Genomic DNA, 16,426 nt, shown 5'->3' on the forward strand with positions numbered 1-16,426 from the left:
TGAAGGTCGACTGTCAAGACTGTTTGGGATTAATAAAGGAGTAAAGCAAGAATGCTTTCTGGCCACCCAGTTAATTAATCTTTAACATTTCTCATAAAACAACTTGAAAAACATGCTAATTGCCCAATTAAATTTGGAGCGACTAGGGTCACAGCATTACTATATGCTGATGACCTAGTCATAGTAGATCATACATTTTAAAGGCATGAAATCTATCCTAGATAAGCTGGGATGTTTTACCACTTAACATAGTTTGAGCATGAATTAAAAAAAATCTCATATAATGCTCTTTGCATCTAGGAAGGTTAACAAACCCAAAATAGTATTAAGCTGGGGTACTATTGAATACACAGAGTCATAAGTACTTGGTAGTGATTATGGACAGTAGAACAGGTTACCAGTCCTTAATTGAAAGCAAGACACAACGAGCCAAACAAATAACTATGCGTGTGCGCTGTTTTGTATTACATTATGCAGGTTATTCCCTTAAAGATATAATGATGTTAAACATGCAGTGGCTCATTCCTGTGATTGCCTATGGGTTAGAAGCATTCTCTATTAAAAACTTATAATGGTTAGATAAAATAGAGGGTTATTTCTGGCGTACCATACTTGGTCTTCCTCCATCCTGTGCTATACAGTACATCAAAGTGGAATTTGGATTTATATCCTTAAAAGCTTTCTTCAGCAAAGAGGTCTACTCCCTTTAAAGGCCATCTGCCACCCGGTGAGCCACAAGTTATGTATCATTGGGAAAGACATAATTTATCTTAAAAAAAAAAATAAAATAAAAAATCAATAAAAAAAAATCGAAGGTTCCAACAGATGTGACATGTGTAGAGACTTATACACTGAATTAAATTGGTCTATTGATCACTCTCCCTATGGTCGGTATAGTGCTTTGAAAGCTGCATTTAAAAGTGTAACAAAAAGACTGGTAAAAAAATGGATATGAGCGAACTCCATAACTATCATCCATAACTATCATCAGTTAGCTGGAATCGTTCATGTATATATATCGCTGTCCTCAAATGTATTTAATATGTTGTCCTAATCCTGAAGTTTGCAGATTCCGGTTATTGATGAGAACCACGGCGACGTAATTTCACCAAAATGCCGTAGTAGTGGAAGTGACATCACACAACTCTTGACCCTTGATGTCACAGGAAGTGATGTCATTTGACCCCACCCCGAAGTGATATTGTGGGAAGCGATGGATTTCACCCGTTGACAAAACAAGAAGTGGCATCAGATAGCATTGTACACTACGAAAAATATGGTTACGCTATTACTATAATGTGATGTACATTTCATACAAGAATGGATCGCCATATGTAACATTAAGATCAGTGTGTATAGGCCCATATTACCAAATTACTGTGAATGCAAGCAGACGTCTATGACCAAATGATAATGATGTGTTATTATATAGCACTTACGCTTAAGCACTTTATATAGAAAAAATATACACCCAATATCACCCAACCTCTGTTGGTACTCATTTATCGACCTCAGAAGGATGAAAGGCTGAGTTGAGGTGTTTAAGAACAGACTAAATCAGTGACTCACCCCCTGAAGTGTGCCTGAAATAAACCTTTAATGAGTCTAGCAATTATTGTATAGAATTTCAGAACACCACATTATTTGGTATTCCTACTCTCTTATTTAGGGTCATTGCTGAAAGTGTTCGAATTGTGGCCCTCCTGTTCTTATTTCGCTTCTTTTTTAAGGGGCCTGAACAAGAAAGCCAGCCACTCCAGAAGTTAAGAGCCACATGGTGCTGGCCACAGCCCAGGAGCTTGCTTTTTTTTTAAATTGAACCTATGCAATGTGCATTGATGTTTTACAACTGGTTACTAGACAACTCCAGATCTCCTCTTCTGATCGAAGTCCTGTCTGTTAAAAAAAAAAAAAAAAGCATGATCAAAGCCATAAATTGTGACTTATATAGTGGTATTACATGTGTTTTGCCAGACAATGACATGTGCCCAGGCACTCACTATTTTCTAACTGTTGCCATTATATGGCCAAGTAATGGCCTTATGGCAGTGCCTGGAAAATGCTTACACAAAACTGTTGACATTGCCAATGCTTGTTATACAATGATCCCAACCATCAATTTTCAAATATCGTGTAAAGCCTTAGGGACCTCAACCACCCCATTAAAGAAATGTAACTCCAGAACCCTCATTTTGCAAATTATCGCTAGGACTTACCCTAGAGAGTTCCATTGGCTTTAGTCTGGGAATATTGAGTTGGGGGACCATTCTTAAGGGTAACAATATTTGATTAATAGGAGGCAGAGGGTGAGAGTCCTCTGGCCGTGAAGCTACTGTATGAAACATCTCAGTGGGCGTGCTGCACTCAGTATGGCAGTGTCTGCAAAACTATGCACAGGCTTTTGAAAGTTTCTATGAATCATTTACGAATTTCTCCATTATCGACCCTGCTTACAATATTTGTGTCCACCTTTAGCTCTATATGGTGGATTTGCCTTCATACCTTCATTTTTAACCCTTAGACACAGCACCCATGTCCTCGATGGGGGCAGTGGAGAATTTCCTACTACAGATCAATTTTCTGAATAAGCAAGTTTTTGCTCTTTTTCATTAAAAAATACAATAAAAACAAGGCTTACCCTGTAGAAACTTTAAAACGTACCCATGGTCTTCAAAAACACCCATGGTCTTCAAAAACGAAGGCCGTCCCAATGACCAAGAGATTAGTTTAATCTGTATTTTAAAAAACGAAATGGAATCTGTATTCCCAGTTTAAGGAATGTAATTGTTTTTCAATATCTGCCATTTACTTGCCAAACTCAGTTACTGAATAAGGAAAAATAAATATTGTTTCCCCAATCAGTGACTGGATGAACTGAAATGTTCTTGCCAATCCACGCTCGACCAGGCATAACACAGCGATAGCCAATAACGCAGAGATTGATAATCCACCCCAAGATGGTAAATATCGCCCTTGTCGGCATTACAAGGATTCTTCACTTCTGTTACTTTAGTTTTGGTATTCCTTTAGATATAAAATCCAGCAGCCTCGCCACACATTTAGTTGCTCAAATGTGGGTCACATCAAAGAATTCCTTCTGTCGACATCAACAGGGACCAGATTTATGGAACCATTACCTCCCCACTTCTTTGCCTCAAGAGTCAAACTTTCAGGCCTGAGGTTTCCACCCATAGTTTGCAATTCAGGACCTTGAAAACTAAAGTTACCATCTAATAGACTCAAGCAGGCTTACCATGTTTGATTGCATTTCCATTCCAAATATCATAGACGGTCATTTGGTCGAGGCAATTCCCAGTCACCAGGCCGCGGTCTTCAATGTCGAAATGAGTGAAAAGCAGGGTCATGGTCTTCCCTTGGGGAACCTCAATGTTCCACAGGCAAAGACCGTTGGCAGGATAACTATCGGGCCACCGGGGAGATTTGATCACTCCGAGATCTCCGCGGAAGCTTCCTCCACACTTCTGCATTTCTGCAAAACAAATTAATTACATTGGTACATAACGTTTGGGCCACAGCTTGCATAGTGTTCTGTGCAACTGACTTAAACAGATCTGCAGTTGGCCAGTAGGCCATCAAGTGGTAATGGTACAATTATATAAAGCGTATCATTCAGGACTTGATCCCACTTCCAAGCACTGCAATAATGGGCGTCATTGCCAAACGCAATGGTACTTAATGTAGTAATCTCAAAAGGATATCAAGGTCCGAAACTGCGTCCTGCAGACTGAACATGTCTGTAGCATGCACCTAACTCACTTAGCTAACCATCAAGTACAGGACACAGCGCTTTAAAGGGGCTAGCGAGTAAAGGAGGTATGGGTAAAGAGAAATTCAATCATTTGTTTCCTGTAGTGAGCCCCTTAATGAGATAGTGAGAGAGCATATCTGGTGTGGTTTAGATTTGGGGGGGGGGCAATCACAGGATATAGTCACACGCAGAAATGTTGAACCAGATTGGAGGCAAGAGGTTGTGCTTGTCCCCACTAATGTCGGAGGACATCGCTAGCGGTACAGGAGATGTGGGGTCTGCATCAGCATCACACTCATTAACATCTTGTGAAATGCCATAATGATACTGGAGTACCATATGCTTAACAATGAGAAGAAAGAAAAAAAAGTGCATCATTTTTTAACACAATATTTACCTGCCTGTGTGGGTCCTCATTACTCTAACTTGTGCCAGTTCAAGTGAAATTGTGCATGCTATTAGCAGTAGGGTAAATAATTGCCCTGGTGCAAAAGTGAATTAAAAGAAAATGCATTTTGCACAGGGAAATTTTTGGCTCAGTGTCAATACCATGCAAGGTTGCACTTCAAGTGGTGCAACGCTTCTGGAAGGTTAGCCCTGGATGCTCTACCCCCGTCCAAATTCCTGGAGAGACCCTACAGGGTAATAAGGCAGCCTTCTCCAATATTGAACGAGCTGACCGCTCCGTTTAAACAAACCTCCATCTCCTTTAAGGCAACACATTTGCTTTCCTAGACATTGGATATTTGGGAAAATTGTTAAAGCTTCATCCTGAACTTCAGCAAAATAATTTCATAACTATACAGGGACATTCGATGAACCAGAGAGTTCAGCAGATAAATGCAAAACTGCAGCTTTTCGACCGAGACTTGTATCCAAGGAAAAACAATTTCAGAAACATTGGGCCTCATTAGGAGTATGCTGGTCCGGTAACAACGGTGTCGGTAAGCTACCGGCACTGTTGTTACTGGACCGGCACACTCCGAGTTCTGCGGGCGGGTGCCGTCCCTCCTGCCAGGTCTTACGTGGCGGGTGGAACGACACCCGCTCGCAGACTTTGACGGAAGCACCGGCACCGGTATCAACGGTGCTTCCGTCCTCCCCATTGAGTCCTATAGGACTCAATGGGAATGGGGAGTAACTTTTTCTGGCGCCTGGCTTCCGGGACGGCCGGGACTGTTATGTCCCGGTTATTCCCCAAAGCCAGGCGCCAGACAGAAAACACGACTCCGGCGGCAGCCGTGCCTTTTTTACACACCTGTAAGGGTCGTAATGAGGCCCATTATCTCGTGGCAGCGTGTTTCTCCATTGAGAATACAAAATTCCAATTTTCCAGAACAGAGACTATGCAACAAACCGAGGAGTGTAAAAAGCGTATCCAGTGCGATTTCAGTATTGTAGTCACATGCTGTGAAATCAGGTGGTCTCAGCACAGGGGAGGTCAAAGAGCAATGACTGGCATCAGAGATAGTAGGTAGGCCAGTTACAGTCTTGGTCAACCACCTCCCCCCCACCAACTCCCAAGCCCAAAGAATCCCCAGGTACACTTAAATACAACAAACTCCTTGAAAGATGTATTCAGAGGTAGGCGGGAGCACAGCAAGAAAGATCCTAACCAGCCCTGTTTATACAGAGGAAGTTGAAGGAGCTGGAAATATTCAGAGGGAGAAGCTGTATCTGAGAAGAATTCCGTTTGGAGGCAGTTGGTGTGCAAATTATATTGGAGGAAGGCGAGGCTGGAGTAACAGAGGACTTCAGAGCTGGAGGGAATGCTAGTGAGTGAAGGGCACACGGAGGAGTATAGAGCAGTATTGCCAGGAATGAGAAGGTAATACTGGAGAAGAGTAGTACATGTTTGGAGAGTGGAGTGGTACAAAGATGAAGGAGGTGGGAAGTTCAAAGTCTGAGTGAATAAGTGAGGATCATGAAGACAAGGTGGTAACATCTGGAGCCAATGGCGGTAGGAGGAAGGAAGCAACACAGCAGAGAGTGGTAGCTGAGGCTACATTTGCTACTAGGTAGGGGATGGGGAAACGCATTGCGAATGATGTATGAAGGGAGTGGTCATGGTAGCAGGAGGTGGAGAAGGCCGCCCGCAGGAGAAAAAGGTGATAATGGGTGTCCAGGTCTTTTTTGCATGACCACAATTTCACGCACTGCATTACCTTAAGAGAAATAAAGGAGATACTGGGGTGTCCCCTTTGAGAAAAAGATAAAAAGCTGGTGAGGGTCACAGAGATGCCTCCTGTGAAAGGTCACCTACCTTAACCCTGCCCTTGAGCATACATTAGACGTTTGTGCACAAGCCGAAAGAACAGCTTGCGTGGGAAGTAGTAACACATTGAAAAATGGAATGGGGCAGAGAAAGCAGGAAGGGCCCTGTGGACAGGTCGTCACCGGCAACAGGAATGGGAGCGGACCAGAGAGGAAAAATGTTGGGCAGGATCATGTTCTGATGAAAAGGTGTTCCGATAACAGGAAGTAGGGGTGGTGCTAAGGCAGAGGTAATAACATCAGAACAGAAAGGGGAGATTGCTGATGTAAAAATTACTGACTTCAACATAAGTAAGGTTCTAGGATTTATTAGTTGGCCAGTGGCGGAAGGTTCCAGAGGGTCACGTGAGGCCCAGGGAGGCAGAGAAGGTGGGTTTAGGAGGGTGAGCGGGACAGTGAGATTCTGGGAGGAGTAGCGTGTGTTAAGTACCAGATTATGAAAACAAACTGTTCAATCAGGGAGACCAGGATTCTCCATCAATGCCACTCCAAGCAAACATCTTGAGCTGTTCTGACACTTGGGGGGAAGTGGGGGGAGGGGCAGTTGGCAAGTCTTAGTCTGTGGTTTTGGATACAGCAACCAGTTTACACCAGTGAGACAGCTCGGCATTCCTTAGATCTGCAACACCAGAGTACCACCCACTCAGAAGAGAGGACCTTACAGAACTCCAAAAGCCCCAGACAGCCGGGGAGACTAGCAATTGAAAGGCCACAAAGTCCTTGCAAAGATTGTGGACTTTGACCATTTGTTTTTCAATATTTGAGAAATTATTTAGGACTAGTTTATATACCCGGCATTGGCTGGGGTTTCATTGTCTCATAGGTACTATTTGTTAGAAATACCTTGAGGTAACTACACTTTTTGGAAAGGCGCCACAAGAAAAGGTGAAATGAAAAGTTCACTACATTTTTCGATTATTTAATATTTTAAAAATATGTTTTCTTAAAAAGACTAAACAACACAATCGTCTGATCTTAAAGCTCATTCTGAATCGTATAGCTGTACATGAGAACATGGAGATTCCTGAGCAGCATTATGGGTGACATGATGCCGACCGTGCCAATAACTATGGACCTAAAGTTTAATATTTCCAAAGTCCATGTTCATTATAAGGCTTGTTTATGAACAACATTTTTCGTTTTTCCAGTTGGAGCAAAGATATACAACTGATTCGCGGAACCCAATCTAGAACGCGCAAAATATAGCTGCCTGTGGGAGAAACATGGAGATTCCAAGTTTATACCAGTGCACTTGATTGACTGGCCATGGGTCTTGTTGACTGTGATACCGCATGCCAGCCTGATCACGAACTGTAGCTTCTTGAAACTGAATGGCATGTCAGTTAAATGAGTGCAATGCGGGGGATGAATACATCTTCTCCTTTTCCCTTGCTGGTCAATACTGTTGCTTCAATTACACTGGGCAGCAATTTTTTAACACAACATTGTGCCATTACACAGCCTACGTGGGTCGAGATTGCGAAGCAACATGATGGGTAACAGCTTTCAGTTGGAGGTGATGTTGTGGCATTCCCGTGGGGTGGAGTGAGTTGTGGAATTCTGTTGGATAGTTTACTGCTTCGTCAGCATCCACCACCGTATCGATTGAGTTGTACTCTAACTGTTCCCAGAATCATATCCTGAATCTGATTAACAACTTGGAAACTTTCGCCATCACCTCTCAGGTCCATTCACGTTCCATACGCCTCACCTTCGCCTCCTATACACAAACGCTTCACCAAGCCACAAATCAACAATTTTTGATATATATATCAGTGAAAAAACGTTGTTAAAAGGGACGTTCTGGTTCAGTTGCGCTAGTAAAAACCTCTAAAATTCAGTGCAAAAACTTTGTTAAAGGGATGTTATAGTTACTTTGCACCAATAAAAACCTATCCATATTATGGTTTCAAGTAAAACCGGAAAACCCCAGAAATTCGCCAGTTATGGTAAGCTAAGCAACCATAACCCGTGCCACCACAGTGCACTGCTAAGACTAATACCCAGTAGGCAAAAGCAGCATTAGTTCTTCCACCAACACCTTCAATACACAAACCAAACTTGGAGCACTGATGTAGCCCAAATGCTCTCCTCCACAGTGCACCACCAAAACATCAGGACTACCAAATGTAGCCATGTTTTGGTAAAGAGCAAGCAGTGCCTGAAAATTGTGGCCAGGCACACTGCACCATAAAGCCTCCAGGTCTGGAAAACCGAGATCTGCAGGAATACCTCTTGCCTCTGCATACCTCTCCAGATCACATACAAAGGAATCTCCCACTATGCATACAATAGCTCCAGCCATCTTCACTGCAAAACATACACAGCAATGACAAAATGTATTACCCTGCCTTCCTGTAATGCACACTCTTAAAACCTGATTGGCTAATCCTCACAGGCACTTCACAATAGTGAAAAATGAAAATCTGCTAACAAGCATGAACGTGTTTGAAGACATACCCTGCAAAACTGTGAAACTGTAAACAGAATACACTAACTGGTATCTAACTACAACCATAATACTACAATAGTACTTCCCATTACTACACAATTTGAAATCCACCAGAGAAAATGAAAGTTGTTCTGTGGAAACCCTTGAGCATTTATTAAGTATAAACAACCAGAATACACCAACTGGCATCTTACTACACCCACAATACTACAATATTACTTCCAGCCGTCAAACTTCCAAAATCAACCTTCAGCAATCAAAGTGCTACAAACATACCCTCAACAACTTTCAAACTACAACATTAGTTTGCAATGCTACAGTACTTAGAAAACACCAACAGCAATCAAACGCATAAGCAGATACTGCTAAAACGAGGAAACCGATAAACACTTAGAATACACCAACTGGTATCAAACTGCAACCATAGGACCACCTGTTCCATAAAGAAAATCATACACCATTTCAATTCCTCCTACTGCAACAGTGCTTATAACAGCAGGATCACATAGATATGCACCTTAGACATTCCTGTAAGTACTGCACACGTCAATGAAACAGAGTGTGCCACATAACAAATGAATGTGGACTTTATTTTAAAATCCTGCATGGATTGTTTTCCCCACAGACCCAATGATTATGCAAACAAACACAGGAACTTAGCACATTGCACAGTACACTTGTTTAAATCATAGTACTTGTTATGTACTAATTATGAAGGTCCACAAAGTACATAAATATCTGAAATTGAATGCAATACGACATTACGAAGTACCTTCCCTAACATGTTATGTTAGACAAAGTACCCATGTGAAAACAAACTACAGAAAAGGTCACAAGTGAGAAGGAGTGCCACAGAAGGTGGGGTACGAATAAGACCCCCACAAAAGTGAACTTTTATGAGTGAATGCAATGCGGTGAGGCCAAAGACTGGCAAGTGGTTTGTGACATGCGATGGCAGAACCAAGAGGTTGACAAGGAGAAGCCAGAGAAGTGTAAACTTGCCCATAACGTCAAGCAGCCAACAAAGAGTAATTAGGTGAAGGAGAATTGGTACACGGGGGTAGAACCTGAAGAACCTGTGTGGCCTCAGAACCTAGGGATACTGGTTGTGCCACCTGTGATGGGTGGACTGTGTGGTCCGACAACTGCGCCTAGACCAGTGAGCCCTGAATAAGGAGAAATCAAAGCCATTGTGAAATAAACTAAAGAGAATCATTGCGAGTGAACTCCTGAGGCAATCCAGAAGGAGGGTCAGGTTGTGTTACACTTTTGAAAAGACGGAAATAAACTTGGTGGAGTTAAAGTCTTCGGCAAGGGAACCCTGAGACTTGAGGAACTGTACATGTTGTCTTGAGGACTCAAGACCCCTTTCCTTTTTGAACTGTGTTGCCTGGAACTTGGGGAAAGTAACCCAGAGGATTGTTTGGAACTGTATTGCGAGAAAGGTAATCTTGAGACTTTTGTGGCACTTTCTTGCACTTGGGGAAGGTGAGCTGAAAGAAAGTTGGGAGCTGGAAGAAGCTCAGAACTTTGCGTTAAGCACTGTTTATTCTGTTAGCAACATCCATACACACTGTTTAGCTTTAGTTGTGAGGGCAAGTATAGATTTTGGGCACAGACAGACTTTTCAGTTGAACTCTGACTCAGAATTCCTTAGTTTCATTCAGGTAGGGAAATCCCACCTTAGCATAGGTCAAGTTAGGCCTTCTGCCATCCTGACATTTAAGTTAATAAATATCTTTTGTTCAAACTTTAAGTCGGTTGTCTGTGTTTTACTTCAGGATGTTTTCACATGACCCACACCTGTGGATGGCTGAGAGACATAAAAGGCCCCCAACAGGTGCAGACATTTAGACCAAGCAGGAGGAAGGTGAGGCAGCTGAAGCAGCAGCAGCAGGAGGGCATTAGTAGTAGTGTTATGAGGAGTTTTACAGCCTCCAATAAGCAGTAGAGGAAGAAATCATGCAAGAGCCAGGACGTCAGGACCAGAGTGTCGAGAGACATTGATGTCGGTCCTGAAAGGGGCGTATGACCTCGAGATTTTAGCTGCAGAGGTCGCGCACCAGAAAGCATACCTTTGTTTAACTCTCCCCACTGTAAAATACTCGGCAGTGGCAGACGATCAGCAGAGCACCAGGGAAGCGGTGAGGGCTGTTACAGAGGTTGCGCAGCGGAAAGCGCACCTAGTAATTCCTCTCCCCTCTAAGGCATTCAGCAGTGGCAAGTGAGCACCGGATTGGTGGGGAAGCTGCAAGGGCTCTGAGAGGAGCCAGCACAGGCTGCAGAAAGCCACGCAGGAAAGGAGGTCTGACTGCATAGGTGAACTAAGCAGACAAGCTGAAGCAGTGAGGCAAATGTATGTGCACGCCAAACCCAGTAAGTTCACTGTGCTATTGTGACAGCCAGAGTGCTCCCTGACTGCCCGTTGCTCGAATCCAATTTTCCTTTTGAGTACCGAACTGACATAAAAACAAGTTGATGATTGTGGCACATACTAAGCTGATGGAAACCAAAGTAGCTGGCATAAAGAGACTGCGAAGATTCCATCTGAAGGAGGTGACTGTTGCATAGTGGGTTATCCTAAAAGCCAACTGTACAAAGGGGCAATATCTCCAGAAGTGAACTTGAACCATCATTGCCAAAGCTCACATGCCAGCAAGTGAACACTTAGGGCTGCCTAAGCCAAAAGGAAATGACTGAACCAAATAGTGTGCGTGAAGAATATTGCACAGGTGTAGAGAATGTTTCAAACCCACACTGCCAAATCCAAAAAGTCTGAAGGAAAGAAAGTTATTATTAGTAGTTGGTTACTAATACAAAGGTGGAAGAAAATCAGCAGGAGGGCTGCCCTTCTTATAAAAGAGGTTCAGGAGGAAGGATACATTGCCAGTCTTGGGTGGAGCAAACAGGTGGAGTAAATAATACCAGTGTGATTCTTGTTCTCCTTGAAGACACTCTCAAATCTAATTGTGCGAAGCAGCAGACATTGCTGAGACCCTTGAAATTGACCCATACCACAGAAGTATTTAGAACTGGTAATTTGACCTGCCAAGGGAGTAAACCAGGTCATAGACCTTTATACCAAATGGTTCTGTTTGGGCAGGGGAGTATATCCAAACAGAGAGCTGCAGTAGCGTTTCTTGGCTTGCAGTTGAGTATACCAGGGCAAGGGCTTTGTGACTATTGGTTCTGTTCTGGCAAGAGTACACTGGAGGAGGAGGTTGTAGAGGCAGTAAGCCTGGCATGACAGTAAAACAGCTGGAAGTTCATGAAGTACTGTGGTGGGGTAAAACTTCTGAAGACGTACTTGAGAAATCACTGAAGTGTTTTGGTGAAGTAGTACTAAAACTAAAGTGGTGCCAAAATATCCTGACAAAGACATTTGTTTTGAAAACTGATGAAGTTCTGAAATATTCTTTGTTGATGACAAGAAACTGTTTCAAGACTTTTAGTGAACTAGACATTGTCAATGAAGAAAAGCGGTTTCAAGATGGCTAGAAGTGGTAAGAGAAGAGCTTCATTGAACATTTGTGAATCATCTTTGGAATTCAAGTTGGAACTTTGGGTTGTCAAGTTGGATTAAAAGAGAACTGAAGCAAACCTTTCTGTTATGATACAGGATTTCCTCGTCCTTTTTGAACAGGTAATCTATGGAAGGGAAGTTCTTCCAGGCTATGGGAAGAAGCAGCTACGTTAGTGTGGATTATAATGTTAATTCTGTTGTTGTTAAACTGCCATATATTTCCTTGTTGATGTGTTGTATAAGTGTCTGTGAGGGACAGAAAATATGTTGTTAGAATGTTTCTTTTAGTTTATTTTAGGCAGGAAAATCCTGGTTAGGGTAAAGATATTGAAGGGTTTATCCAACCTTTCAAATCTAATAAAATGGCAGGTTTTGAAAAGCTTTCACAAAGTAGTCTGCCTCACATTTTTGAGCCCTCACATTATGTCAAAAGTAACTCGTAGTTGTGGGTGTGAAACTAACTGGGCTTCTATATTCTTTAAACAGGAGTGCAATAATTCTGAGCTCCTGGTGTTTTTTAATCCCTGGCTGTCAGTCAAAGAAGCCTGGAGAAAATGGTTGCATCTAAGAAAAGAAAAACAATACAAACAGTGTGAAAAAATTCAAGGAGTTCACAAACAAGCTAACCACCTTAAGCACTTTGTACAATTCAAAATGCATATTTGTGCTTTGATGACTTCTATGATATTCGAGGTGTCTTCAATGCCATCAAATAGTAAGATTTGTAATTTTAATTTACACAGGTGCAAATTATCTGCTAGTGCTGGGAAGACCTAAATCTGGGAGGGGGGCAGGGGAAGAGAGAGGGGGGAGAGAGGGGAAGAGAGAAGAGAAGAAGGGGAGAGAGAGAAGAAGAAAAAGAGAGAAGAGAGAGAGAGGAAAAAGAGAAGCAGAGAGAAGAAGAAGAGAGAAAAAGAAGAAGAAAGAGAGAGAAAGACATGTTAGTAGAGGTGCCGTTGTGTCAAAATGTGGATGGCTACTTTGGTTTGGATTTTCTGTGTAAAGAGCACATATTAAATCTATAGGGTAATTTGTTTTATTGTCGTTGGAATCACTAACCTATTGTATTTGGAGATGAATATTGTTGAAGCTTTACCGCTAAAGCCATTCCTACGATTGTAATCCGAAGAGAAGCTTGAGGTCAAAACATTAGGCCCAGATAGGCCGGAAATCACAATTGAACAGCCAGCAAAAGATTGTGGCGATGACTATACCAGAAAATTCTCAATTGTTTGGTTTGATTAAAAGAAGTGGCTTACTGGTAGTAGATCTAAAAATCCCCTGTTTTGCTTTCTCTGCTGATTGTGTGGTTGTGAAGTGCCCTGGACAACCACAGGAGTCACCGACTTGAAACGGCATTAGCATATTTGACCAAATTTATTTGGCCAAATGGTACTTTTGACCAAATTTGCCCTGTACCATTTGACCGAATATATTCGGTCAAATTGGCAATACATACCGAACATGTGGAGTGGGGGTTGCAGAGGTGTCCCCCCGCTCCCCATTTTTGGTTTGTATTGGCCTGGGGCATGCGGGGGTGTCCCCCGCTTCCTTGATATTGGAGGCGGGGGCTGAATTTAAAAAAAAAGGAAAGGGGACCCTCCGGCATCGGATCCGACCCGCATTAGAGGGATGGAGCTGACGCCGCAGGGCTGATGCGGATCAGGCAGAGAGACAGCAGCTAAGTAGGGGTGGGGGTGGTGTTTCATCATGGTGGGGGATGGCGTTTGATCATATGAAAAGTCACAGCATGCAGGCTGTTTTTTTTTGGTCAGTTTGCCAGGGTCACTTTTCCTACGATCAAACACCCCCAATACACTTGAAACACCTATCTTACAAAATAAAACAAATGATTTGTGTAAATCTCACTTGGACAACTCCAAGGCTTACTATGTATGGACGTATTAATATGGCCACACAGTTGGATGAAGGATATTGTTTGTGAATAAAACGGCACAATGAGGAAGTAGAAAAACACCAGTACATACTATCCAAATGTATTGACTGTGTTCCTTATTGTGGGGCCTTCGAATTGGCATTACGTTGGCATGATGAAATTGAATTTTCTTCGAACCCAGGAGTATTTTGAGGACTTGTGGATTTTGTCAGCAGTATAGGCAGTGCAATGCAAACACATTTATAAAATGCAACAGGGTTTAAGGACACCTATAAATCAATCCAGAATGAGCTGCTGGACTGTATGTTGGGAGTAACAAGGGAATTTATTATTCAAGCATTACGAAGTACAGAATATATTGATATTCAAGAGTATGACAACTAATATAGGCTGAATCTTAGTGGAGACATTAGTCTTTCGCTATTTTGATGGCAAAAGCAAAGTAGCTGAACGATTTTATTATTTTAATCAGCTAAAAGACTCTTTGGCAGATCCAATTTCTACAGCTGTGCTTAAAGAAACGAATCACGTTTCTACGGAGCCCTGTAATAAACACAAAGTTATAGCTCAAAGTTATGATGGTGCCAATGTCATGGGTGGAGCATCTGGTGGAGTTAAAAAAATATTCAGGGATGGGTTTCCAAACGCACACTTAAGCCATTGCTATGCCCATCCATTTAATTGAATCATAGAGCAGGTTGTAGCCCTGCTGTGTCTCATCTTTGGCGATCGGACAGGCTTTTCCAGCATTGTTTTCACATTCCCCAAAAAGGACAGAAGTTCTTCAGGAAACAGTGGCAAAAAGACTTCCAAGAGGGACTCCAACTCAATGAAACTTTAACATTAGTACAATCAGTATTTTGTATGAGTACAGAGAAGATCTAATAATAAGTTTTGAAACTATTACAACAGGTTAGTTCGAGCTAAGTGCTGTAGGTGAAGCAAGTGGGCTTATCCAAACTCTTGGGGACCGGAGATTCCTCTACTTCGTCTTATTTTATGATATAATGCCACCCTGTTTATTATGTTGAGGGCGTTCAGTGGGCACTGCTTGGTAGATTAAATTCAAATCAAGTCAAATCGAGTCAAGACAATTTCTTTTTCGTTTATGGTTTATGTGTGGGGTGCAGCCCACAAATTGGTGCCACCGTGCTGGGCATGCCAAGTAACTAGAAAATTGAAGAGACCTAGGCTAATCAGCCTTCAGTGTGGGCTGCACACCGTTTTTCCCACTGAGTGGTTGCATAAGGTGGTTCAAAAGTTAGTTAGTTTTTAAATCCTTCTTGAAATTGCTTGCATACAAATAATTCTTGGTTCTTTGCAGTTTATGAGTTTAAATATTTTATTAATTCACAGCAGAGTGCAGATGTGAAAAAATGCCAATACATTTCGGACTAGATAGCGTCCTTCCAAAACGAAGCAGCAGATTCAATACTCAGTTTGATCAAAACTCAGTCTGATCAAAGAAACCAATGAATCTAAATTTCATGCAGTGTCATTAGGACAGTATTTCAAAGCACAAAGGATTCCTCAAGGGCTTAGGATACCACCGAGACCCACGTTATGCAAAGAAAATAAAGACTTTGTCAGAAAATGGGAGCAGATCCTAAAAAAAATGCTCACTAGACTTAATACTATTGACCATCAAAGAATTATCCACTAACATTGACACACTAGAAAACGAGATCAACAAACTCACCACAGAAATCACTGCCTTAATTGATGCAGAAACATTTGCTGGCATACTCGCTGACAACAACCGGCTCGAAGCATATAAAACAGACCTTGAGGCAAGGAATATTCTGGAAATTCAGATGATACATACAATTATCTAAACGAAGTATACACCTGTGTGGATAAGTATCAATTTCAACCACCAAAATTAAACAATCCGTCAACAGACAACAGCAGATCTAACTCCGATTCCACCAGAGGCGACACAGACCCACCTTCATTAAACGAAGTAGCAGACAGTCGGTACGGAGACTCAACAGGCAAGCACCAGTGCTACATGTGCCCCAAGACCTTTTTTAGGGACATGTCCAAAAGGAAAAGAATGAGGAGGGGGAAGAGGAAAATTCAAGGGATGCTAGCAAGATTTCAGACTCAGCGAACTTGGTTGTGAACCCGTCTAACAGGAAACTTACAGATCAAGAAGTCAACACATTGCAGAAAATGTGTACCGACTTATGGGACCAACATGTTTGACACTGAAGTGGAACTACACAAACTCAAACTAAAAGTGTTTTTCTCTGAACATCTGCCAAAAGAAGGTTCTGCCACTGATGAAACAGTATATATTGAATTCAAACCTAAGAGCACATTTACCACTCCCATCAGTGTACCATCCATTGAAATCTTTGAAAACATTGTACTGTCGGACCTCAAGAAATTACACTTTGGGAAACCCAGAAACAGTAATCTCAATAGGGGAGAACCATCACAGATTAGAACACTATATGCAGATGAAAAAAATCCCAATCCGACCCGCTGACAAAGGAGGCGTTTAGT

The 16,426-nt window shown here is 42.2% G+C and overlaps 1 protein-coding gene across 1 annotated transcript in view; it reads right to left on the bottom strand.

Moving 5' to 3' along the window:
- The window catches only part of LOC138515204 (ovochymase-2-like), a 438,094-nt gene that overhangs the window by 285,360 nt on the left and 136,308 nt on the right, over positions 1-16,426 (bottom strand). The window contains exon 8 of the mRNA XM_069630166.1: positions 3,254-3,490. Within this exon, the coding sequence (XP_069486267.1) occupies positions 3,254-3,490 (237 nt within the window). The remainder of the gene's footprint in view (positions 1-3,253; positions 3,491-16,426) is intronic.

The sequence above is a fragment of the Ambystoma mexicanum genome, chromosome 6q (genome assembly GCF_040938575.1).
Source record: "Ambystoma mexicanum isolate Mex_15411 chromosome 6q, UKY_AmexF1_1, whole genome shotgun sequence".
Lineage (NCBI taxonomy): Eukaryota > Metazoa > Chordata > Amphibia > Caudata > Ambystomatidae > Ambystoma > Ambystoma mexicanum.